At 37.9% G+C, this 27,124-nt stretch overlaps 1 protein-coding gene across 4 annotated transcripts in view; it reads left to right on the forward strand.

Moving 5' to 3' along the window:
- gria4a (glutamate receptor, ionotropic, AMPA 4a) overlaps nt 1-27,124 on the forward strand; it is a 128,397-nt gene that overhangs the window by 91,767 nt on the left and 9,506 nt on the right. For 2 of the 4 annotated variants that reach the window (XM_079886598.1, XM_079886596.1), the window contains exons 12-14: nt 9,048-9,246; nt 17,433-17,680; nt 24,386-24,500. In XM_079886598.1, the coding sequence (XP_079742724.1) occupies nt 9,048-9,246; nt 17,433-17,680; nt 24,386-24,500 (562 nt within the window). Of the gene's footprint in view, nt 1-9,047; nt 9,247-17,432; nt 17,681-24,385; nt 24,501-25,947; nt 26,063-27,124 lie in introns of all 4 variants that reach the window. The other 2 variants (XM_079886599.1, XM_079886597.1) reach the window with 1 other exon arrangement.

Below are 27,124 nucleotides of genomic sequence, written 5' to 3' on the forward strand. Positions count from 1 at the left end.
AAACCTTCTATAGCTATTAAACTCTTGAATTTTTTCCCTTTTTTTTTAAATGCATGCTTTAATATCATTAATGATTTTAGGACTATGTACCTTACTTTATTACTGGTATTAATTCAATAAATAGTTCAAATAGTTTGTGTATGATTACCCCGTTTACTTTCTTAATAAATATTTCTGGGCTTATTGTTCACAATTAATCGATATTATTCTGAAATTCTAAAAAATGCATTAACTTTCTCCACCTCTGACACATCTTTCCCGTTCGGCTGAACATCGTTATCAGATTCCAGTGGATAAAGGCAACTTTATTTTCCACTGTGAAATGTCACATTATAGAAATCAAATGCATTGTGTTTCAAGTTGTCCAAGTCGCACTGAAGCGCACACACGCATTTCGTAAGTGTAATTTTACGCAAGTGTCCATAAAACAATCAAAAGAATGTGTCTTTGTAAATAGCAGCTGCAGCAAATTGATTCTCCATTATCAATTCTCACAGTGAGTGAACATGCAAAGAGGCAGAGCTATCTGTTCTTCAGTTTCATTTGCTCTCGGTTTCTGCCCCTCGTTCTCTCTCTCTCTCTCTCTGTGTGTGTGTGTGTGTGTGTGTGTGTTTCTGTCTCTCGCTCATGTTCCCTTCTCTGACATCAGGATATTCCATCAATATCTCCCGCTGCAGTTTGAATTAGGCTGTCAGTCAGGCAGACAGAGAGAGAATTGCACAGCTCTTCTTGAACAAATGAAATTTTTTTTACCTTGGTTTAAAAAATAAAAAATTCTTTCAGTAACGGATCACACTTTACTTGAAGCCTCAATGCATTATAGAGAAATTCCGTATGCATTATATATAGTGTTCAGCCAATCTGATTCATTTTAAAACGGTTGGAAAGTCTCAAATGCAATGTGGCCGATGCAATTTAATATTTTCACATGAGATACAAAATGTATAAAATGTGTGTTTGCTTGATTACATTTTTCACTCAAAACATTGAAAACAGAGAAGGCTTATATTCTTTTGACAATTGACAAAAAAAGAAAAGAAAATGCCTATTCGTGGTTATACATTTAATTTAATAATATAATGCATTAAACCACAATCAACACCCAATATAATGTGCTTTTAATGCATTTAACTCTTTAACAATATGCCTGATGTGTGCGGGTTTAGTACAATTTTTAATAGTTCTTCTAGAACATACATTTTTTTATTATTATTATTATATAAACATACAAACTAAAACGAGTGTATTCTGAAAAATGGCATGTGTTCAGAGCATTAAATCATCTGCACTTCCAGTCACGTCACCATCAGCAGAGAAGGACGAACACACACTAGCACGAATGTTACACACCTGTCAGGATGCATCTCACACACACACACGGATCCATTCTGCTAGGCACGTCTCTCTCTCTCTCTTTTGTTCGTTTCATATTCTTTTGTACTCCGTCTCCTCCACCGTTATCAAACTCAGCTTGTCCTTCATATCTCTCCCACAACACTCCAGTCTCTCGTTCTCTGTCTGCCTCAGCAGGATTGGGTTTTAGAGTAGTGATTCCTGCGCTGATGTTGAATCCACAGCGCCACGACAAAAGAAATCATATTTTACTCGAGTTGTGAATGTGAGCTCGCGGTCTGAACTGAGAAAAAGTTGGTTGGTTGACAGATTCACAAACAAGTGAGCTGCTTCGGTTAATGCATCGGCCACAAAGACTCAGAAGTTACCAGATCTGAACTGGTCTAATAGTAGAGCATGATGCTTGCAACACCGAGGTCATGTGTTTGATTCCCAGGTTGCAATTCACTGCAGATAAAAGCATTAAAACACTGAAAGTGATTACTTTCTGCTGACAAGACTGACGGTAGATTTTGTATGTAATATGAGAGGAAATTAATGAATTTTTCTAAGGGATGCACGAAATATCGGCCGCCATATCGGTATCGGCCAATATACACTCACCTAAAGGATTATTAGGAACACCATACTAATACTGTGTTTGACCCCCTTTCGCCTTCAGAACTGCCTTAATTCTACGTGGCATTGATTCAACAAGGTGCTGAAAGCATTCTTTAGAAATGCTGGCCCATATTGATAGGATAGCATCTTGCAGTTGATGGAGATTTGTGGGATGCACATCCAGGGCACGAAGCTCCCGTTCCACCACATCCCAAAGATGCTCTATTGGGTTGAGATCTGGTGACTGTGGGGGCCATTTTAGTACAGTGAACTCATTGTCATGTTCAAGAAACCAATTTGAAATGATTCGAGCTTTGTGACATGGTGCATTATCCTGCTGGAAGTAGCCATCAGAGGATGGGTACATGGTGGTCATAAAGGGATGGACATGGTCAGAAACAATGCTCAGGTAGGCCGAGGCATTTAAACGATGCCCAATTGGCACTAAGGGGCCTAAAGTGTGCCAAGAAAACATCCCCCACACCATTACACCACCACCACCAGCCTGCACAGTGGTAACAAGGCATGATGGATCCATGTTCTCATTCTGTTTACGCCAAATTCTGACTCTACCATCTGAATGTCTCAACAGAAATCGAGACTCATCAGACCAGGCAACATTTTTCCAGTCTTCAACTGTCCAATTTTGGTGAGCTCGTGCAAATTGTAGCCTCTTTTTCCTATTTGTAGTGGAGATGAGTGGTACCCGGTGGGGTCTTCTGCTGTTGTAGCCCATCCGCCTCAAGGTTGTGCGTGTTGTGGCTTCACAAATGCTTTGCTGCATACCTCGGTTGTAACGAGTGGTTATTTCAGTCAAAGTTGCTCTTCTATCAGCTTGAATCAGTCGGCCCATTCTCCTCTGACCTCTAGCATCAACAAGGCATTTTCGCCCACAGGACTGCCGCATACTGGATGTTTTTCCCTTTTCACACCATTCTTTGTAAACCCTAGAAATGGTTGTGCGTGAAAATCCCAGTAACTGAGCAGATTGTGAAATACTCAGACCGGCCCGTCTGGCACCAACAACCATGCCACTCTCAAAATTGCTTAAATCACCTTTCTTTCCCATTCTGACATTCAGTTTGGAGTTCAGGAGATTGTCTTGACCAGGACCACACCCCTAAATGCATTGAAGCAACTGCCATGTGATTGGTTGATTAGATAATTGCATTAATGAGAAATTGAACAGGTGTTCCTAATAATCCTTTAGGTGAGTGTATGTTCATTTTTAATGTTATCGGCCCGATAAGAAAATTTGGCCAGTATATTAAAGCCAATTAATAATGTATTATTTCCTTCAGCTGACACACTTCAGATGCGCACTGTTCAACATGATGGCTTTAAATTGCTTGAAATATGATTGGAATCACTTGAAAAAAGGAAAATACACTAAAGTGCAACATGTAAGTCTGTCAGATATCGGCTACATAAAATTATCATGAGAACATTATTATTGTGTGCGACGTGGCTTTTAATGGTGAGAGTTTTGTTTTTGTTATCAGGCTCTCAAAAACATTTCGAAAATTGGAGTTAGATTTATCGGACAATATTTTGGTTGTCGGCTTTCAAATATAAGGAATTATTCCTACTTTTTTCTATCAGTTGTTTACTTTGTTATACAAATAATATAATATTAGCCTATTCCCGGCCATACATTTAAATAATATAATGCATTAAAGCACTCAATCATCACCCAATTTACTCTTTAACATTGTAAACATGCATATTTAAGTATTGTAATGTCTACTAATAATGAAACTAATAGTTCCAGATGTTGATTGGCCAATGCAGCGTTCTATCCATATTCATTCAAATACACAATATCATAACAACTAATGATGCAGTACAGACCAAATGTAATACATTTAATGGACATTTTATTTAAAAGATACATTTTATTTAGTGATCATGGCAGCAGTAATTTATCAAATGATGGAGATGAGCTTTATAACGGGGCACATTTAGGCCTAAATATAAGATTTATAGATTTGAATTTCATATAAAATGTCCAACTAATACACTGTAATGTATTAGTAATAATGTGATACTTGTTTCATTTATGATTGCCAAAAATGCAAGAATTCTGCACTCAAAAATCATGCCATAGTTTTTTATTAACTATTTGCATCGATTTGATCCTATGATCTATTTTGATATTTTCATTTTGAAATTGCTTAAAATCAGCATGAATCTGTTCGCTTTAATGTATTCAGTTAAAAACTATGGTTAAAGATGGTTAAAATGTGTCTAGCTGTGGAACAAGAAATATTCAATTAGGTCAAATGAATTAGATTGAAAGAAATTGTATTAATTGAATATATAAACCTGGTTATTGTTCATTCAAAACAAGACAAATTCATTGTATTAAATGTAGGGATGCAACGATATGAAAATTTTGACCGATAACCGATAATTCTTTATATTTGAAAGCCGATAACCGATATATTGGCTGATAAATCCAAAATCCAAATTTTTATATAATTTTTGAGAGCCTGATTACAAAAACAAAAAAGTCTCACCATTAAATACACGTCCCAAACACAAAATAATAATGTTCTCATGATAATTTTATGTAGCCGATATATGATAGACTTACATGTTGCACTTTACTGTATTTTCCTTTTTTCAAGTGATTACAATCATATTTCAAGCAATTCAAAACCATCATGTTGAACAGTGCGCATCTGAAGTGTCTCAGCTGAAGGAAATAATACATTATTTATAGGTTTTAATATATCGGACAAATGATCTAATCAGGCCGATACCGATAACATTAAAAATGAACATATATCAGCCGATACGGATATGGCGGCCGATATATCGTGCATCCCTAATTAAATGTATTATTTTGTTTATGTTAAAGGTATAGCGGAGGATTTTTTACTTCCGGGTGGATCACCTATACTATTGGTCCTCCTAATTGTCAATCATTCTGGTGAATCAATCAAACTTTTCAAAAAGTGGAGAGGGCGGGTCTTATCTAAAATTCGGAAAGATCCTCCACTATACCTTTAAAACTAATTAAATTATGTTTATGTTAATCCAAATGCATGGAAATTTTACATGCAATTCAAATATATAAATGGTAAATTCAGGCCTAAATATTTTTTCGAGTGTTATGGCATACTTTTAAGAATTCAGGAACGACACTGAACATGCATTTCCCAGAGTGCCAGATTGCAATAGTCTGTTCAACAACCGAGTGCTCAGAAGCGGCCCGATAAGAAGCGCACTGCGGATTAATAATACCTATCCTGCACCATCACCTGATTTGCATAAATTCCTTCATTGAATCGGATGCTAAGACAATGCAAACTGTGACAATAAACGCCGCCATCATTGGATCCTCACAGAAATGCGATGCGGTGCGCAGGATTACAGCGCTGCTTTATGACCTCTGATGGCACACGCTCAGACGCTGGAGATGCTCATAAATAAACACAGGCACACAAAGACTGCATTATCACCTCATCCGCCAGCCTCTCGACCCATCCAGAGAGAGAGAGAGAGAGAGAGGGGGGGATTTAGAGATTTGTCCTTTAAAGGCATGATTTTGCTCTCTCATCAGTACAGGTATTCTCTGAGGACAAGACACTTTAGATAGGGTCGGTGTCTTGCGCTCGCTCCCAATCTCTCTCGGTCTCGGCTGTGCTGGAGCTGTCACCAGTTAAAATTCATTTTTGAGCAAAGCAGTGACAGTAGGAGGTTAGGAACTACACGCACACCACACATACGCCTTGAATACACTACTGAGCTGGACTATAAGTTGACATCATGACTAGACAAGCTCCATGTTTAAAGTTTTGAGTAAAAGAGAGAAAGCCAGCTCACATCAGAAGTTAAAGCAAACATTATGACATCGGGTATTATGATATCTTCGCTGGCAGTGTAAAAGCCCATTCACACACCAACGATGATTGTCACATTTATATCTATTTGCCCGTTAACAGTAAGCATCATCAATAAAGGTGTAAACTGAATTTGGGCTTTTAACATCAGTACATTCCAAGCTTAATGTGGCTTTATGTACTGTACCCACATTTATATCGTACATCATCTGGAAAGAAAATGCCTCACAACATGATTCAGACCCATATTATGGAAGCTTGTTTCCGCCACATTATGAAAAATAAAACATTTGCGACTTTTTATCTCACAATTCAGACTTTTTTTTTCTCTCACAATTGCGAGTTTACATCTTCACATCAGTTCACATCAGAATTGCGTGATATAAAGTCGCAACTGTGAGAAAAAAAGTCAGAATTGTTAGATAAAAAAACCAAAAAAAACTCGTAATTCTGACTTTTTTTCTCAGAATTGCATGTTTATATCTCGCAATTCTGACTTTATAACACGCAATTGGGAGTTAGAATTGCGTGATAGAAAGTCGCAATTGTGAGAAGAAAAGTCAGAATTGCGAGATGTTAACTCGCAATTGTGAGAAAAAGAGTAGCAATTATCTTTTAAAATATTTTATTCTGTGGCGGAAACAAGCTTCCATACTACATCGTTCCTCTGTGTCATTAGTTGTGAATTCCGCTGTTCTCTATTATTCTCTTCTCTATTTATTAACATAATATTATTGATAAATATTATATTGTAGGCTATGTTCAACTGAAGAAAGCACTTCGCACAGGTTTAGAACTACTTGAGGGCGAGTAAATGGCAGGGTAGGCGATTTGTTCCAGAAAGATTTTTTGTTATGCTGGTTGAAAGTCTCTTCACATCCTGACAGCAATCGCTAGGCTATATTGCTTTCAAAGTTAGCTCGCTATTGGTGGCATCTCCGAAAATTGCCTTCCCCTACCTTAAATGATGACAGAATTTTCATTTTTGTATGAACTATCCTTTTTTAAGTCAAACGTGGCCTTAATCTTAAATTTATAAAAGTATATTATTATAATATAAAAACTTAAGACATAAAAAATCAGACATAAAGCTAAAATTGCCTACAAAGTAGCAGTTGCTAAATAAATTTCAGACAAGTTTTGAGGAGAAAAAAGGTAAGAAAAAAGCATCAAGAATTTTGAAGCACGCTTTTCCAGTAGCCTACTGTTTATTGTCCGCTTCACGTATGACGTAATCATGCGTAATAAGGAAAAACGCTTACCTGTACGACGCATGCGCAGACGCGGTGACGCTCCTGGAGATAAAGCAGCGGTCCGACGAGCCTTTTAAACTAATATCCTAAATGTTTGAGGGCTCGACAGGGTCTGTTCCCGCTGAGGAAAACAACGGTTGATCCTCTGGGAAGGATTATAAAGAGAAGTTGTTCCTTACTTAGCATAGCATATCCCTATGTTTACATCACATTTGTGTCTTTACTGACAACCAGTAAAACACAAAAGATAAAACTCTCGACTGATGTTAAAGATAATCTTTAGATAATGTTGCCAATATAAAAATAAATAAATACATATTATGAATCGTTATATTTTAAACCTTTCTGAAGTCTCACCTGATATTCACTTCTGAACGCTGCTGATTAGCCCCGCCCCTCACATCCTGTGGGCCGCAGTAATTGGATAATAGCAGCATGAGTATTCAATTATGATTGGTTCAGTTCCGCATAACTCAAACCGCATCTTAAACTTGACTGGCTAGAATGCCAGCGCGCTCTTTTTTAAAATAATAATACTTTGTCATTTGCACAGTTCTTGCATTGCAGTCACTTCTTTTCCTTAGGCATCTATAAAAAAAAAAACAATACGTTGTGAAAAGGCAGAGCTTTATACAAATAAAAAACTGACTTGACTATTAAAATAATAGCCTATAGGCTACATAATGTGTAAACAAAGATCACCAATTTCTCATATTTAATTGACTTCCTTCATAATTTCAACACATAACATAGTTGATAGAGTTGATGTTTGCCTATGTTTAATTTTCTATTATAATTCAATCTTTTCAAGACGTTTGTAAGATGATCAATGTGAGGTTATATACAATAGTTTGTCCATACGAGTCTGACTTTGGTAACTAGACCAAGAATGAAATAAACAGATGGTTTTGTTTTCTAATTTCTACTGTGAGGAACCAATGAAAAACGTTTGGCTCGGGCAGTTCCTTAGTCATTTTAACAGTTTATTATCATCACAGCTTCTGTGAAGACACCGTCCCGTTCCCTGCAGCGCACTGCCGTGTAAAATGCATTTCCCTGGTATTTAGGGTAATTTAATTTTAATACGGCTTTTGAACGAATCTGCCATTCTTATTGATGAACCCAGGTCAGAGCTAGTGGTGTGTTTCAGTAGATTAGTCTAAAGTGAGAGAATGACGTGTTTTTAATGAGATCTTGGATTCTTTTTGAAGACTTCATTTTTTGCTGGCGTTACTGCAGGTCTCTCAGGCGCGCCACAGTCTTATGAGCTTATAATGAGTGTTCTGTCACTTCTTCAAATCGTGTAAAGTCATTTCTAAAGGAATGTAATATTACCATCTTGTGAAGTAAGACCAGAGATTGTTTTCAAGTCTAATATAACAAAGGAAAAAAATGTGCAAAATGAAATCATACGTCTCACGTCTTACTTATTTGTGCATTTTTGTTTTACTACCAAAACAATTTCCACTCAGACATTGCAAGTAAATTTAGCAAATAATAACGGCAAGTAACATGACATTTTGAGGTGGAAAGACTGAAATGGTATTTTCTTGTAAAAGATACTCCAATAAACTTCAATAAATCCTTTTTACAGTGTACGATATGCATCTTTAAAGAGGGAAACAGAGCGTAATTGTCTCCAAACAAGACCTGTGATATGTCAGTCTTCTGCAGAGTTGCAGAAACCGCTGTGTTCATGTATTACTTTAGAGAACGCTCAAAATAAATGTGCATTGGTGCAATCAATCTCTGTACTTTTGAATTGACAATTGTGTGTCAACAAATGGAAACAGCAGATTGTAGATGAGATATTCAAATAATAAATCAGATGGAGGCATTTAAGATTCACATGATAAAATGGAAGAGTATCAAATCCATTTATTTGCTCTTCATCTACAACACTGGTCACGTTACGCTTTGAAATCTCAATCTAAATGTACTGTGTGTGTTGTGATTTTAGTTGTTTAATTCTCTGTGTGTGTGTGTGTCTCAGGTCTCTGTCTGGGCGTATAGTTGGAGGAGTTTGGTGGTTCTTCACTCTTATCATCATCTCGTCCTACACGGCGAACCTGGCCGCCTTCCTCACGGTGGAGCGGATGGTGTCGCCGATCGAGAGCGCAGAAGATCTCGCCAAACAGACAGAGATCGCCTACGGGACTCTGGATTCTGGGTCCACCAAAGAGTTCTTCAGGGTGAGAGATCAATATTAATGCTTATTTAGATTTAGATCAACATTTAGATTGATGATTCATTCTGGGGCAGGGTGGTATGACGAGATATATATACATACTGCCATTTTTTATGTTATTTTTTAAGTATTTTATGCTCACCAAAGCTGCATTTATTTGAATAGAAAAAAATACAGTAATATTGTGAAAAAGTATTACGATTTTCTATGTGAATATATAGTAAAGTGTAATTTATTCCTGTGATCAAAGCTGAATTTTCAGCATCATTACTCCAGTCTTCAGTGTCACATGATCCTTCAGTAATCAGTATAATATGAGGATTTGATGCTCAAGAAAACAGTTGTGTACAATTTTTTCCTATATATATATATATATATATATATATATATATATATATATACAGTATATTAATATATATACTGTATATATACTGTGTGTATATATATATATATTAAATAGATCAAAAGTGGCTGTAACGACATTTATAATGCTACAAAAGATTCAATTTCAAATAAATGCTTTTTGTTTGAACTTTCTATTCATCAAAGAATCCTGAAAAATAAAATGTATCTGGGTTTCCACAGAAATATGAAGCAGCATAACTGTTTTCAACACTGATAATAATCATAAATGTTTCTTGATCATCAAATCCTCATATTAGACTGATTTCTGGAGGATCATGTGACACTGAAGACTGGAGTAATGATGTTGATCACAGGAATAAATTACACTTTACTATATATTCACATAGAAAACAGTTCATTTAAATCGTAATAATTTTTTCACAATATTACTGTATTTTTTTATTATTCAAATAAATGCAGCTTTGGTGAGCACAAAATACTTCTTTCGCATACATTTAAAATTTTACTGACCCCAAACTTTTGTTTATATAGTTGTATTCGGAATTATTGCCAACTTTGGTAAATATGATAAAAGAAGCCTGTGAAAATTAATTAATTTTCCTTTTGTTAATCCTTTTGATCTTTCATTAAAAAAAATCACAAAAATCTTACCTTTCATTGAAGCAAAACTCATGAATGTGGGGGAAAAAAATCACATTATGATGAATGTCATAATGTGGATTATTTCATATTTATCAAGGGTGCCAATAATTCTGACCACGACTGTATATATACATATATTGGTCATACCGTCTAATCACCAGATGAGTCTGGATATTGTGTTTGGTTTGAGGATCCAGGCTGAAGTGCACCTTAAAGTTCAGTCATCACAGTAATAGATCAGATATTGAATCAGACTCTAAAGAGTATAAGAGCTAGACCTGCGCTCAACATCTACACAGAGAAACTGTCTGCAGTCTGGAGAGGAGCTAAGAAAGCTATTTACTCAGAGAGCCAAGAGAAAGCGATAGAGGGAGAAAGACAGATAGGTGGAGAGAGAGAGAGAGCTGAATGAATGTTGTGTTCATTAATGAACTGAGCAGCGCTGCATGCGTCTCACTCACTCTCTGTGTCCCTGTTGTCAAACACAGATGGTGTGATGCTTCACATCTACACAGGAAACTACATTCACTTTCTCATGCCATTCGCTTTCCACCAATCTCTCACTCTCTCCACCAGGCTTTCTCTTTCTCTCTGCGACAACCTTTACCTGTCTCACCTTCTTTCTGCCGAACTGTCTCACTCTCTCTGACGCCTCATTCTCTTGTCCAACCCGTCTCACTCTTCTCATTCTTTCCACTAATCTAGTCAAATTCATTTGTAAAGCGCTATTCACAATACTCATTGCTTCAAAGCAGCTTTACTGAAAATCAGGATGATAAAGGGTTAGCTCATCAAAAATGAAAATGATCCCATAATTTACTCACCCTCGAGCCATAGGTGTATATGACAGGGATGCACCGAAATGAAAATTCTTGGATGAAAGCGAATATTATAAAACACTCAGCCGAAGGCAGAATACCAAACGTGCTGTTTTTGGTTAGAGGTCGGGTCAGAGGTCACTCGTCATGCGTCGGGTCAGAGGTCACTCGTCATGCGTCAGGTCAGAGGTCACTCGTCATACGTCGGGTCAGAGGTTACTCGTCATGCATCGGGTCAGTGGTCGGGTCAGAGGTCACTCGTCATGCGTCGGGTCAGAGGTCGGGTCAGAGGTCACTCGTCATGCGTCAGGTCAGAGGTCACTCGTCATACGTCGGGTCAGAGGTTACTCGTCATGCATCGGGTCAGTGGTCGGGTCAGAGGTCACTCGTCATGCGTCGGGTCAGAGGTCGGGTCAGAGGTCACTCGTCATACGTCGGGTCAGAGGTCGGGTCAGAGGTCACTCGTCATACGTCGGGTCAGAGGTCACTCGTCATGCATCGGGTCAGTGGTCGGGTCAGAGGTCACTCGTCATGCGTCGGGTCAGAGGTCACTCGTCATGCGTCAGGTCAGAGGTCACTCGTCATGCGTCAGGTCAGAGGTCACTCACGCGTCAGGTCAGAGGTCACTCGTCATGCGTCGGGTCAGAGGTCACTCACGCGTCAGGTCAGAGGTCACTCGTCATGTGTCAGGTCAGGGGTCACTCGTCATGCATCGGGTCAGAGGTCGGGTCAGAGGTCACTCATCATGCGTCAGGTCAGAGGTCACTTGTCATGTGTCAGGTCAGGGGTCACTCGTCATGCGTCGGGTCAGAGGTCGGGTCAGAGGTCACTCATCATGCGTCGGGTCAGAGGTCACTCATCATACATCGGGTCAGAGGTCACTTGTCATGCGTCGGATCAGAGGTCACTCGTCATGTGTCAGGTCAGAGGTCACTCATCATGTGTCGGGTCAGAGGTCACTCGTCATGTGTCAGGTCAGAGGTCGGGTCAGAGGTCACTCGTCATGTGTCGGGTCAGAGGTCATTCGTCATGCGTCGGGTCAGAGGTCACTCGTCATGTGTCGGGTCAGAGGTCACTCGTCATGCGTCGGGTCAGAGGTCACTCGTCATGTGTCAGGTCAGAGGTCACTTGTCATGTGTTGGGTCAGAGGTCGGGTCAGAGGTCACTCATCATGTGTCGGGTCAGAGGTCACTCGTCATGCGTCGGGTCAGAGGTTACTCTTCGGCCGGAACTTGACTCGCGTACGGCCGTTAGCAGAAGCCAGTGATTATAGCTTATAAAGTTATAAATATGGATCTTTTTCTTACAAAAACGATTAACCCACTTTTATGGGCTTCAAAATCTAAGATACTATTCACTCCCATTATAAAGCTGGGAAGAGCCAGAATATGTATTTATACATCACAGATTGTGTTCGTCTGAAAGAAGAAAGTCAAACACACCTAGGATGACTTGAGGATGAGTAAATCATGGGCTAATTTTCATTTTGGGGCGAACTATCCCTTTAATGTTTATAATATCTCAATATCTTCGTGTCTTATAGTCGCATTTAGCAAATTACAGCTGGACGGTAATCTAGTTTACATTTTGTAACGATATAAACAATCAAACATTTGAGATTTGCTGCTGTATATGGTACATATTGCCCTACGTGATTGTACTGTATAAAGTGGTATAGAATATATATCCAACTGTATATAAAGTGCTGTGTGATAATATAGTTACATTTCGCAACAATACAAGGAATCAGGCAGTTGTGATTTGCTATATAGTCGGCTATACAGGTGCTGGTCATATAATTAGAATATCATCAAAAAGTTGATTTATTTCAGTAATTCCATTAAAAAAGTGAAACTTGTATATTATATAGACTCATTACATGCAAAGTGAGATATCTCGAGCCTTTATTTGCTATAATTTTGATGATTATGGCTTACAGCTTATGAAACCCACGAAATCAAAATCTCAGAAAATTAGAATATTACATGAAATCACACAGTAATTACACAATAATTCCATGGTCATTGAACCAGGTTTTGGTTATTTTGGCAGTGTGGGCAGGTGCAAATCCTGCTGGAAAATGAAGTCAGCATCTCCATAAAGCTTGTCTGCTGAAGGAAGCATGAAGTGCTCTGGAAATGTCCTGGTAGACGTCTGCATTGAGTGGACAGCACAGTGGACCAACACCAGCCGATGACATGGCTCCCCAAACCAACACAGACTGTGGAAACTTCACACTGGACTTCAAGCATCTTGGATTGTGTGCCTCTCCATTCTTCCTCCAGACTCTGGGACCTTGGTTTCCAAATGAGATCTCATCAGAAAAGAGGACTTTGGTCCACTGTGCTTTATTAAATCCAGAGTCAACGCAGCCGTCTACCAGGACATTTCCAGAGCACTTCATGCTTCCTTCATTTTCCAGCAGGATTTGCACCTGCCCACACTGCCAAAAGAACCAAAACCTGGTTCAATGACCATGGTATCACTGTGTAATTACTGTGTGATTTCATGTAATATTCTAATTTTCTGGGATTTTGATTTCGTGGGTTTCATAAGCTGTAAGCCATAATCATCAAAATTATTACAAATAAAGGCTTGAAATATCTCACTTTGCATGTAATGAGTCTATATAATATACAAGTTTCACATTTTTAACGGAATTACTGAAATAAATCAACTTTTTGATGATATTCTAATTATATGACCAGCACCTGTATATAACGCTCTATGTGATTGTAGTGTATGTACGCTAATGAAGTGGGATAGAATATATATCCATCCAACTGTGCGATTAATACAGTTAATATTTACATAACAATATAAAATGTAATCTGTCTCATCACAGTAACAGTGGCATCCCTGATATACTGGCGGGAAGCATTTGATCAGGAACAGTGGGAATAAGTAAATGTCAGGCATCCCGTTGAGTCCGGAGTTTGTTTGTCATTTGTTGTCGGGCGTTTGTGTCTGAGTCGCAGGTTTGTCCAGGGTGTTGTTTATTTGTCGGCGTGTGATGTTTTATTTGGGAGTGTTACGGCACAACAGCGATTCGCTCCGGGCCGGACGTGACAAACATTATTATGGGCCGGCTGTCCGTCACGGTCCGCTGCTTTCCTCTCACACACTGGAGCGTCTGACTGAGCTTGTGTATGAAAGAGGCAAAATGATCGAGTACGAGACACACTGGGACACCAGCACGTCAAATACCATTTCTCACAGGACTAACACACTTTCAGCCGTATTAGACCCATCCGTCTTATTTACAGCAAAGCCAGCACACTCAAAGTGCACACTTTAGAGCTCACTACACAGTATCACATTTATAAACCATATATATCAATATGAAACCTGAGAAATAAAATGTATCTCAGTTTTCCACTGTAACGGTTTTCAACATCAGAAATCATAAATGTTTTTTGAGCATCAAATCATCATATTAGAGTGATTTCTGAAGGATCATGTGACACTGAAGACTGGAGTAATGATGCTGAAAATACAGCTTTGATCACAGGAATAAATTACACTTCACTATATATTCACATAGAAAACAGATATTTTAAATTGTAATCATTTTTCACAATATTACTGTTTTTTCTCTCTATTTTTGATCAAATAAATGCAGATTTGGTGAGCAGAGACTTTTACCGACTTTTAGTGTATATTTGACCATTTATTAGTCCACGCTCTCATACTTTTTACATAATAAAATTATTTCAGGATAAAATCTAATGCACATTTATTAACATGCACATACTGAGCAAGAATATATACCGTCAGTCGATCATGTGCAAGAAATAAAAACCCCATCAGGATGATAAAATGATTCGGTTCGGATAAAATCTCCTTCATATGAGGTTTATTTTGTGGGAGTGACCAGCTGTATTTACCATTATACATTTAAAACAATAATAGGCTATCTTAGTCTAAACCTAAAGTAATATTGACAAACTATATATCAGTTGCTTACAATCTGTAGTTTTGGTGTCTTTCAAAATAACACAGGATAATTTTAGACTTATAGGGCCCTATCTTGCACCCAGCGCAATTGACTTTGTACACCGACGCATGTTTCGTTCCTATTTTGCACCCGCGCAAAGCACGCTTTTCCCTCCACAGAAGCACATCGCTAAACTAGGGAATGAACTTGCGCTCCCTGGGCGGTTCAGCGCAAAAAAGGAGGCGTGTTCCGGCGCAAACAATCCCTGGTGCTATTTTACTGTTCCATAAAACAATTGCGCCACTGGCCAGAAAAAACCTAGTCTAAAGTGGCGCGTTGCGCGTTGTTCATTATGCTATTTTAAGGGCGCATGCTTGACCATAATGTATAGCGTGCACAACGCGCATACACTTTGATTTTCTAATCTACACAGAAGCAGCAGTTTTCATTTTTGCAAATCATATTATTACAAACGATAGATAGATAGATAGATAGATAGATAGATAGATAGATAGATAGATAGATAGATAGATAGATAGATAGATAGATAGACAATTTATTATAAAAGCATACATCTAGCTTACACATTTACCCACATTATTATATACCTGTTTAACCGAAGCTAATTTGGGTGTGTTTCTCCATCCCCAATGTCACTTCTCTCTCTTTTACGGCCGTGACGAGAGCGTTGCTCTCCTCGGCTGTGAACCGCTCCTGGCGCGCGCCTGGCGAATCCGCCGTTATAATAGCAATACGTCAAGGAAAAAGCGCGTCTGCTCTTAAAGGGAATGTGAGATGATGCTCTGATTGGTTTATTTCACGTTACGCCCAAACCACACCTATGAATAATGAAGCTACTTCAGACCAACCCCTTTTAGATTTGCGCCGGGCGCAAGAGTCATTTATCCCGCTGGGAAAATAGCAACAGCGCCGAGACCCGCCCACAAAGATACTTGCGCTTTGCGCTTTGACACTTGCGTTTCAGATCGTTAAAATAGGGCCCATAGAGCGTGTTCAGACTTTTATTTTGAAAAGTAACGATGAACATGAAAAATAATAAAATATTGGTAGAAATGTCAGTTTGTTTTCATGCCAAGAGTTCAAAAGACAACATCCATTCTATGTTTTGAGGGAAAAAAAGAGAACATGTTTTAAAATATAAAGAAAAAATGATAGATTCTCCATTTGTAATGTGGTTTGTTAGAGGTTGAATTCAAATCAAATACTGCCAAACTGCCCATAATACTTATGAAAAGGATGTCTACTTCATAAATAGTATGAAAACTATGGAAATATATGGTGCAGATCAATTAAACCATAAATGGAAATGGAGGCGCCCTTAGTTGGTCACTAATGGAGTCTCGTTGTCATTGTCCTAGTGGAAGCGTTTGGTACTGCGCCCAAACAAAATCTCACTGAAAGCTCATTTTTTGAGATATTAACCTCAAATTTGGAATTTTTCCGCGATTTATGGCTTTGGTTTTCTTGCAGTGTTAGAGTAAAACATGTTTTGTTAAAATATATTGTATATGAAATAAAAAAAATATATATATTTTTACATTTTCATGAACTTCTACAACTTTTTTTTATTTCACTTTCACGTCTACAAAATATCTACCAACTGTCTCCTTTAAAAAGAGTGCAAACTTAAGTCTGTGCTATAAAGTATTCAAGATTTTTAACCATTTAAAGTGGAAATGTAACTTTGGGGTCTTTGCACCAAAAATGGGACTGAGAGTTATCGTTGGTTACACTTTATTTTAAGGTGTCATTATTACAGTGTAATTAAACTTTTAAGTACTGAGTAATATTAATTAACTACATGTACTTACTATAGGGTTAGGGTAGGATTAGGGTTTGGTTGAGGGTTAGGTCAAGTCAAGTCACCTTCATTTATACAGCGCTTTTAACAATATGAATTGTTTCAAAGCAGCTTTACAGTGATAATAGGAAATTACAGTAACAGAGATTGTTTTGGCTTTACACTAGAATAAAGTTATTGTCCAGCTAAAGTTAGTTTTGATTGATTCACATCCGTTGCAAAGATCATGATTTTGAAGAAAATATTGTGTGACTGATTTGATGTCTTTCGCCCTCTAGAGGTCAAAGATTGCGGTGTACGAAAAAATGTTGAGTTACTATGACTTGTAGTGCCAAAGGAGGACAATTATCTTTATCTTTTTTATCTCGTTGATGATTTTTACAACGGAAGTGAATCAATCAAAAACTTACTTTAACTGGACAATAACTTTTTTTCTAGAGCTGCTGTAAAGCCAAAACAATCTCTGTTACTTTAATTTCCTATTGGTTGCTTTGAAACAATATATTGTTAAAAGCGCTATATAAATGAAGGTGACTGACTTTATCTAGTTTTCTAGCCTAATAAATATTTTTTGTGTGATTGATTTGATGTCTTTCGCCCTCTAGAGGTCAAAGATTGCGGTGTATGAAAAAATGTGGAGCTACATGAAGTCTGCGGAGCCCACGGTTTTCACCAAGACGACGGCCGAGGGAGTGGCGCGCGTGCGCAAGTCCAAGGGGAAATACGCCTTCCTGCTGGAGTCCACGATGAACGAGTACACGGAGCAGAGGAAGCCCTGCGACACCATGAAGGTCGGAGGCAATCTGGACTCCAAGGGATACGGGGTCGCAACCACCAAAGGATCGCAGCTAAGGTGGGTGGAGTCCTATAACAACCCACCAATCGCAGAGCTGTTATAGTGTTCCACCTACCCTGCTGTGTTTCTCTCTCTCTCTCTCTCTCTCTCTCTGTCTCTCTCTCTCTCTCTGTCTCTCTCTCTCAGTTGTCACACTCAGGACTCTCTGTGACGCTGTGATGTTTTGTGGTCTCATATACAGATGCTGTCTTTAATCTAATAGAAGTGGGGATCAACATCAGGGACTTAAAAAATACTAAAACTATATATATATACAGTCAAACCAAAAATTATTCAGACACCAGATATCATTTTTGATGTTTTTTTTACTAGTGTGTGCAGGACACTATAGTTCATTTATGTAAGTCAGGAGAGCAAAATAAAGTGAACTGTGACATATTATACCCGAATATTCTTCATACAGTGACTACCAGTAACATTTGGGACCAAAAATTATCCTTTGAGCTGATCATGTTTTGCTGAAGTGTTTCTTCTTTAATTGCTAATGCTCTTTTTACACACAGACTGAACAAAATGAAGCATTGCTTGGTCACTGGTTGAGCTAAACTGGTATTATCTAATTGTGTAGTTAAATTTAACAGCTGACAGATATTCAACATAATTCATGTGTGAGACAGTCTAACAGAAGGACGGACAAAACCAGTCAAATTGTCATATTTTATTACCATTTTCTAAACTATAGCGAATAAACTGATAATGTGAGAAATGTTGAAGGTGTCTGAATACATTTTGGTTTGACTGTATATATATATATTGGGGTGTAACGGTTCACAGAAGTCACAGTTCACGGTTCGATATGAGTTCGGTACATTTACGTGTGCTTTTGTCTCATTATAACAGCGGAAACTTAAAATACTCTGTCATTTATGGTCATGCGGATAAGAGTAAGACGTCAATCGAAGCTGATTTTGGCTTCCAGCGATTATTGAAACATGATGCCGCTTTCCGTTCCTTTCCTTTAAGGAACCCGTGCATAATATCCGTATCATGTATTAAAAGCGCATTAAGCGTACTTTGGGCGTCGGATGTCCAAACGGAAGCATACACACATAAATATGTCAAAATGTCCATCTTGGGGACTTTTTAACCCTCTGGGGTCTAAGGTGTTTTTGGGGTCCTTGAGATGTTCTGACATGCCCTGACATTTGTGCTTTTTTCAGTTGCTTATAAACATATTAATGGCAAATGTGTAATTACACTCTATTTAGCACAAACAGGGCTACCATAATATGTGAGCAACATGTATGCACATGTTTGTATTTTTGAGAGGATAATGTTTATGCATGGTTATTGAAAAAACTAAAAACTAAAGTTTCTGAAATAAGGCCACAAAACACATACTAAATATGTGTCAATAAGACTTTTGACTAATGGATGTTGTCGCCTAGAGTTTTTTCTTCAAAATGATCTGAAAATCATCCTGCCTAATCATTCACATAAAACAATACATTGATTTAAATTTTGTAAAACACTTTCTGTTTGGAAAGGCAATATGCGAGTGGGCGTAAACGATCCAACACCATCATGCATATTTAGTGGTTCGCACCTGAGGAGACAATGGGGCCCGCATACTTAATGAGCCATTCATTCAGGTGTGTCACTGAGGCACAAGAAAGAATGCAAGAGCAATATGTATGTGTGTATATTCTACCAAATTGGTTCACAGTTCGGAAGCATCTCATTTTTTTTTATTTTTCCACAAATAACCCCAGGGGGTTAACTTAAACGCATCCAGTTTTGCCTTCAGTGAACATAACAGCTGGAGAAATAATCGAATGCTTGTCAGTATATTAAGTGTTAAAGTGACAGCAGCCTAATAAACGTCTCGCTGCTCTCTCTGTCATTTAATATCAATCAAACTACAAAAGAAAGTAAGAGAATCATTCACTGATCTTCACCGAATACCGTTTGTAACTTTAATAAGAATATATATGTATTTTTTTAAGGAATCATATCACAAGAAATCAAATATTTCTTGACTTTCTGAGATATGAGTTTAATGAATACTATGAAACATACATATATCAAGTAATCTGTTGTCTACATGCTTCTGAAGAATCTTAAAACGAGCGGCTAAAGTTTATTTTAACCCTATAAAGCCTGCTATATCATAGTTGATATGCATATTTCTAAGGCCTCAAAATTATCAACATGTTCAAAACATCGCACACAATCTTCTACATGTCTTCTGTCGTCTGATTGATCGTTTAGACTTTTTGTATCAAATAAAAGCCTTTAAGTATAATTGTAAAGTGTCCACTTTCAGCTTGAGTCTTTTTGCTGTGAAATATGATTTTTATAAAGTAAATGTGAGAATAACTTTGATGTTTGAAGATAAACACTTACTGGACTTAATCAACTTGATTTACTTGATTATCCAGACATTATTTTTAATTCAAGCATCAAATATAATATAATATCAAATATGATCATCAGGCTTTTGAGGTTTATTTGTTCATCTCTCAATCATCATTGTATTGCATTGCATTATACGTTTCAAAACTACAGAGCTTTGATCAGAAAACTAAGCATTTAAATATCATATTACTAAATCATATTATTGGCAGACATAGAGTACTGACTGATATTTATATGCATTTTAATCTGTTATGAAGATCTCATTGATTTGATTTCATCTTACTTTTTGCTCATATAAATATCAGCATCTGCAACAGTTTGGGATTTTTCCTCCATATTCTCATTATATGAGCCATAAAAGCCTGATGTATCAAATATGATACTCAAGAAAAGCACATATGCAAACTCTTTAAGATTTCTTCTTATATTTTGTCTGTTCAACAAACTAAAAAAGTAGATTATTAGGCTTTTTACATCATTAAGCAAGATTCCTGATCTAAAAACAACCTTCAAAGAAAAGGTTTTGCTTCAAAGAAAAAAATACATTTATAAATGGATCTCAAGGAGAAAGCTGAAATAATGAAAAATGAGATCACCTCTTTAACCACAAGGACAAAATCTGATTAAGGTTTATTATTTTGCTCAGAAAGTATTAAAGTTTCTTTTTATTGGTTAAACATTTCAGAGACAAAAGCTCCTGTATCCCACAAGATATCACAGTTTTGAGCTCTCACAGACAGTGCTGTGTGTGTGTGTGTCTGTGTGTGTGTGTGTGTGTGTGTGTGTGTGTGTGTGTGTGTGCGTGTGTGTGTGTGTGTGTGTGTAATTTTGTTTTTACTCCTCAGAACCAGCGCTCAGGTAAACGTTGCCCTCACACACTCCTCTTCTCTCTGACGTGTCTCGTTTTTTGCTCATTTCTCCTCATCAAGCCTGTAGCCCGTCTAACACCTTCATCAACTACACGTTTCGTTTCTGCATAAACTACCAGCACGTTTTACACCACGCCATCTTCTGGATAGGGAAGTTTATTAATGACAACATGAAATCAAAATTAACTTCCAAAAATAAATGACCTCTTATTGAATATTATGCATTAGTACACACTATTGTATACATTAGTGTTCAAAAGTTTGGGGTCGATATTATTATTATTATTATTATTACAATTTAAAATAATGATCAAAGCTGAGTTTTCAGCATCATTACTCCAGTCTTCAGTATCACATGATCCTTCAGAAATCATTATAATATGATGATTTGATGAAACATTTATGATTATTATAAACAGCAGAAAATGTATACACCTTGCAAATGTGTGTAGGTGAAAGGTTTAACTCTTTGGAAGTTAAATGTGTAGCGTTTCATGTTGTCTTTAAATAGAAAATGATTGGAAATGTTCTGTTATGACGTATGTATGATAATCAATGAGTGTTTTAATCTGTGGTCGGTGTTTGACCTGTGTGGAGACTCAGTTCTGCCTGAGAGGATTTCACTGACTGGAGAAGAGTCCTTGATATCCTCCTTATGTTGTTATCAGCCAGTTCAGCAAACTAATGTCAGCACTGTGACCTCTGACCCCAACCGTTTAAGCTCTCCAGGACAGATATAAACATGCTGCTAGTGATTACAGACATCTTCCATCTACACCGAGCTGTAAGTGCTTGTGTCGCTCTAAAACCTATAGACAGAATCTCAGTTATGAAATATGCCGAGGCAAATCCTTTAAAGTGCCCCTATTATGCTATTTTAAATCATTTTGTTTTAGAGTCTTGTATGATAGCCGTACAATCCAAGGTCATAAAACACTTTCATTTTCTCTTAATATCCATTGTAACATCAGCTCTTTTCTCTCAGCGTCTGAAACGCTTCGTTTAAAGATTCAGTCTCTCTAAACCCCGCCTCTCTGAGAGCTGCTCTGCTCTGATTGGTCAGAAAGCAAACGCTCATGATCATATCTGAATCTCAGCTCTTGACACACAGTGATACGAGCAGTGACGATGGCGTGGGTTTTACCGTATCAGTCTCATCAAAGTGGATTTGCTTTGTCAGCAGAAAACAGCGTCTTCTCCACATGAACAACACGAACCAAACTCTCCCAGTCTCAGATACACTACAGTGTTTGAGGGCGGAGCTAAGAGACGCTGTTCAGCCAATCAAGACCACAGACTGGTTTATGCAAATTAGCTACATTCTTACATCAGCATGCAACAGGAAGTGAGACTGAATTACTGATGACTCGTTTCAGGCGGTTCACAATCACTTCTTTCTTTTACAAGACAAAAACTACATTAATCTGCACTTTGATCTTTAAAACTTTTGACCTTTTACATTCACAAACAGCTCTATTACACACTACATGAAAGATCATATCTGAAAAAGCATAATTGGGGCACTTTAACATATACCTTTGTAAAAGCGTGCTTCTGTAAAGCTGCGCCGTCTCACCCAGAGATGCTCAGTTCACACAGACGAGATGTAGAGGTTTCAGATGAAAGACGTCGAGCGGGACGAGTCTCCACACGGGCTGAAAGGCAAACCAATGCATGAGAATCCGGCATCTTATATACTGCACACTGCCTGCTGTTTTAATCACAGCATATCAAGCATGCGGTGTGTACAATGCAAACACGTTTTGTCTTCATATGGTAACATGCAAAAGAACAATGATGAACTATTATGTTGCACCAGTGAAAGATAAAAGTAACTTCTCAGAAGTCTTAACTGAGACTATTTACTTTCTTAATACACAATCCAATCTATTTCATGAGTCTCAGTTCACTATGGCTCAAAGCAAGTCCCGCTCTGCAGTTTTCCTTGTTTCTCAAATCATAGTTATGTCATATTGTGGTGATAAAATCGGTTGAATTTAAAGTAACGATTGCACTTTCTCACTGTGCGGCATAAAGTGTTTCATATCATCATCAGTGTTTCTCAATTCATCATCAAATGCGACGTGCTTGTGGAAACACTGAGGATGTCTCTCTCGCATCTGTCTCTCTCTCTCGTTTATTCCCTCTGAAATCATCCTACTGGATCTCTTAATTTGCTTCAATCTACATTTATACTTGAATTATGTGTCAGTTTTGATTCGGTATGCAAATGGTTGGCCGTTGTTCAGTTTTCTTTAATGAAAAACAGGAGAATAAATGCATTGCAATGTCACAGTTGTAAGACGGGTTTCATGGAAACCTATTGGATGTCCTATTTTGTGTGTGTGTGTGTGTGTGTGTGTGTGTGTGTGTGTGTGTGTGTGTGTGTGTGTGTGTGTGTGTGTGTGTGGAGTAAATACAGTCCCACTGCTGCTTAAAAGTCTTTTAATAGATTAAAATGAACATATGACCTCCATGTACTCACAAACACTTTTGGATGGACGGATGGATTGACGAATGGATGGACAGATGGAGAAATGGACAGATAGATGGACGGAGGGATGGATGGATAGACAAACAGACGGATGGATGGATGGAGAAATGGACAGATAGATGGACGGAGGGATGGATGGACGGATGGAGAAATGGACAGATAGACAGATAGATGGACGGAGGGATGGATGGATGGATGGAGAAATGGACGGAGGGATGGATGGATGGATGGATGGATGGAGAAATGGACAGATAGTTGGACGGAGGGATGGATGGACGGATGGATAGACAAACGGACAGATGGATGGGTGGATGGATGGATGGATGGATGGATGGATGACTGATGAATGGACGGACGGACAGATGGAAGGATAGATAGTATGCACGGATGAATGAATAGACGGACGGATGTATGGATGGAGAAATGGATGGATGGTTAGAGGGATGGATGGATAAATGATAGATGGACAGACGAAAAGATGGATGGATGGATGGATTGTTAGATGGATGGATGGATGGATTGTTAGATGGAGGGATGGATGGATGAATGGACAGACAAAAAGATGGATGGATAGATTGTTAGATGGATGGATGGATTGTTAGATGGATGGATGGATTGTTAGACGGACTGACGGATGGATGGATGGACTGACAGATTTTCTCAGTGTTCGCTGGTTTAGTTATGATATATTAGTGAGTAATTTGCTCCGGCAGCAGACGGACACATAATGGGCTTTTTAAAAATTATGAAAAATGTGGCCTGCTCTCGTCCTCCATTTGCTTATGATTAATATTACAACCAGAGTTGTGTGGAATAAAATGAGAGCGAGAGAGAGAGAGACATCCCACAAAAGTCCTCATTAACAACAGCTGCCTTCCACGAGCCTCTCTTATTTCCTCTCTTGTTTTCTGTTTGTTTTGTGTTCGTCTAACCCGGGCTGCCTGCGGCCCGCTCTCACGTGATGTTTATGGTTTGTTGAAGAAATGCCGTAAACCTGGCCGTGTTAAAGCTGAATGAACAGGGGCTGTTGGACAAATTGAAAAATAAATGGTGGTACGACAAGGGCGAATGTGGCAGCGGGGGCGGGGACTCGAAGGTTAGCCACCAATGACACGCAGAGGAGTGGTAAAGAGAAAACCATGTGACGCAACAGAGACATCTGCCCTGACACCAGCAACACAACTTAACGAAATCACAAACGTCCCACAGGAGACTCGGACTGGAAAAGAAAGCAATTACTGGCAAAACAGAAATATTTGCCAAAAGATTCGTGTATTCCAGCAAATGAGGGCTGAAACTGCACAGAAACTAATAGATGAAGACGTTTGTTTTTTGTCGAGTCCAAAAGTCTGAGACCGCTAGTGGAAATGATTTTGTTTATGCATTGATTTATAATTTTATATGCAGAAATTATTCAAATAAATTGAAAAATAATATAAATTGAAAAATCTATGGAAAATAAGCTGAACATAAAACAAAATTATATATGTATATATACAGTATATATGTATATGTATATACACACACACACACACACACGTATTGAAGTTGATGAAAAAATTACAAAAAAATATACAAATCAGAATGACAAAGAGTCAAAAGTTAGATGAAAAAGTTACATTTTAAAACTTAAATTTGAAAAAGCTGAAAAAAAAATAATTTCAGAAAACTTGATGGTCAAGTGTTACATGATTAGAGTGATTTATATTCATTTTATATTTTTTCATTAATTTTATTTTAATTATAATACATTATTAAAATTATAATAACTACAACAATTTCAGTAAAGTTAAAAAAGCTAAATTGAAAAAATATGTAGAAAATAAAAAACAAAATAAAAATAAAATAACACACACACACACACACACACACACACACACACACACACACATATATATATATATATATATATATATATATATATATATATATAAATTTGAAGTTGACAATTTGAATTGGATTAAATAAAATTTAAAAATGATGAATGATGAATCAGAATAACAATGAGACAAAAGTTACATTTAAAAACTAAATAAAAACAAAAAAAATATTACAAATAATATCAAATAAAAACTAATTTCAGAAAACTTGATGTTGAAAAGTCACATTATCAGTGTGATTTCTTTTCATTTGACATTTTTAATAAATTATGTGTTTAAAAAAAAAAAAAAAATCACCATAAACAGAATCTTTTATATTGTTTTTTTCGATGTGGACTCTGGACTGTTCTGCCCACACATCTGTAAGACACACACACTGCTCCGGGGTGTGTGTGGTGTGCCAATAGTTCTGTATTAACAGTAATTGTTTGTGTTTTGATAATGAAATCAGGGCAGTATGTGTCTGTTGCCCGAAGCGACGGAGCGAGATCCCATCCATACGTCTGTGGCTCCACGCGGCCCCGTACGAGCTCTCACACACGTGTACTCGATGGGACCTCGGCTTCATCACTTCCTGTGCTACTGTGTGCCAAGATGTGTTGTAATCTAATAACATAAAATAACATGGTCTATGATGTTATTTATGTTATTCTCTCTGAGAAGAACGCCGGTAAACCTGGCGGTGTTGAAACTGAGTGAAGCAGGAGTGCTAGACAAACTCAAAAATAAATGGTGGTACGATAAGGGCGAGTGTGGACCCAAGGACTCGGGAAGTAAGGTCAGTTCCTGGATGGAAAACTGCAACAAAACCTGAAAACCGCAGCTCTGAAAGACAGTCACTGTCAGCATCATACAGATTTGTTTAGATGTTCTGAAGATGGAACTGCCTGAGAATCTGTAGAATGAAACATTGTGACGTCACAATTCAAACAGCCACAGAATGCTGCACTATGATGTCATACACAGGGTTCCTACACACTTTCAAATTCAAAATTCCATATTTTTCCCAAACTCAAATTTCCGAACTTCCAGACCATATTCAACATGAATGGTTCACACATAGTGCAATCATCTGTACATATTTTCTCGTGTTTTTATCATCATTGGTTTTCTCAACGTAATAACAAGCACTTACATAAAGAGAAGAAACCTAAGGGCTGCGCGATATATCGGAATTATATATCATTATATTTCTTATATTATGTCTTAAGTGAACATAAACAGTTGGGAAAGAAATCGGATGTGAGTCAATAGGATCCGTGCATTAGGGGCCCTATTTTAACGATCTGAAACGCAAGTATCAAACGCGAAACGCAAGTAACTTTGTGGGCGTGTCTTGGGTGCTGTTGCTATTATACCGGCGGGATAAATGACTCTTGCGCCCGACGCAAATCTAAAATGTGTTGGTCTGAAGTCGCTTCATTACTCATAGGTGTGGTTTGGGTGTAACGTGAAATAAACCAATCAGAGCGACATCTCACATTCCCTTTAAGAGCAGGCGCGCTTGTTCCATGGCGGATTGCTATTATAACGGCGGATTTGCCAGGAGCGGTTCACAGCCGAGGAGACCGACGTTCTCGTCAGGGCCGTAAAACACAGAGAAGTGACATTGGGGATGGAGAAACACACCCAGATTAACTTCGGTTAAACAGGCGTATAATAATTTGGGTAAATGTGTAAGCTAGATTTATGCCTATTTTTTCACATCTTCATGGACACCGCAATGATTTCCCTCGTGTGGTAATATTTTTCCTTGTAATAATGTATGGTTTCTAAAAATGAAAACTGCTGCGTCTGTGTGTAGAGTAGAGAAGCAAAGTGTATGTGCGTTGTGCACACG

Source organism: Squalius cephalus, assembly GCF_949319135.1.
Source record: "Squalius cephalus genome assembly, chromosome: 11".
Lineage (NCBI taxonomy): Eukaryota > Metazoa > Chordata > Actinopteri > Cypriniformes > Leuciscidae > Squalius > Squalius cephalus.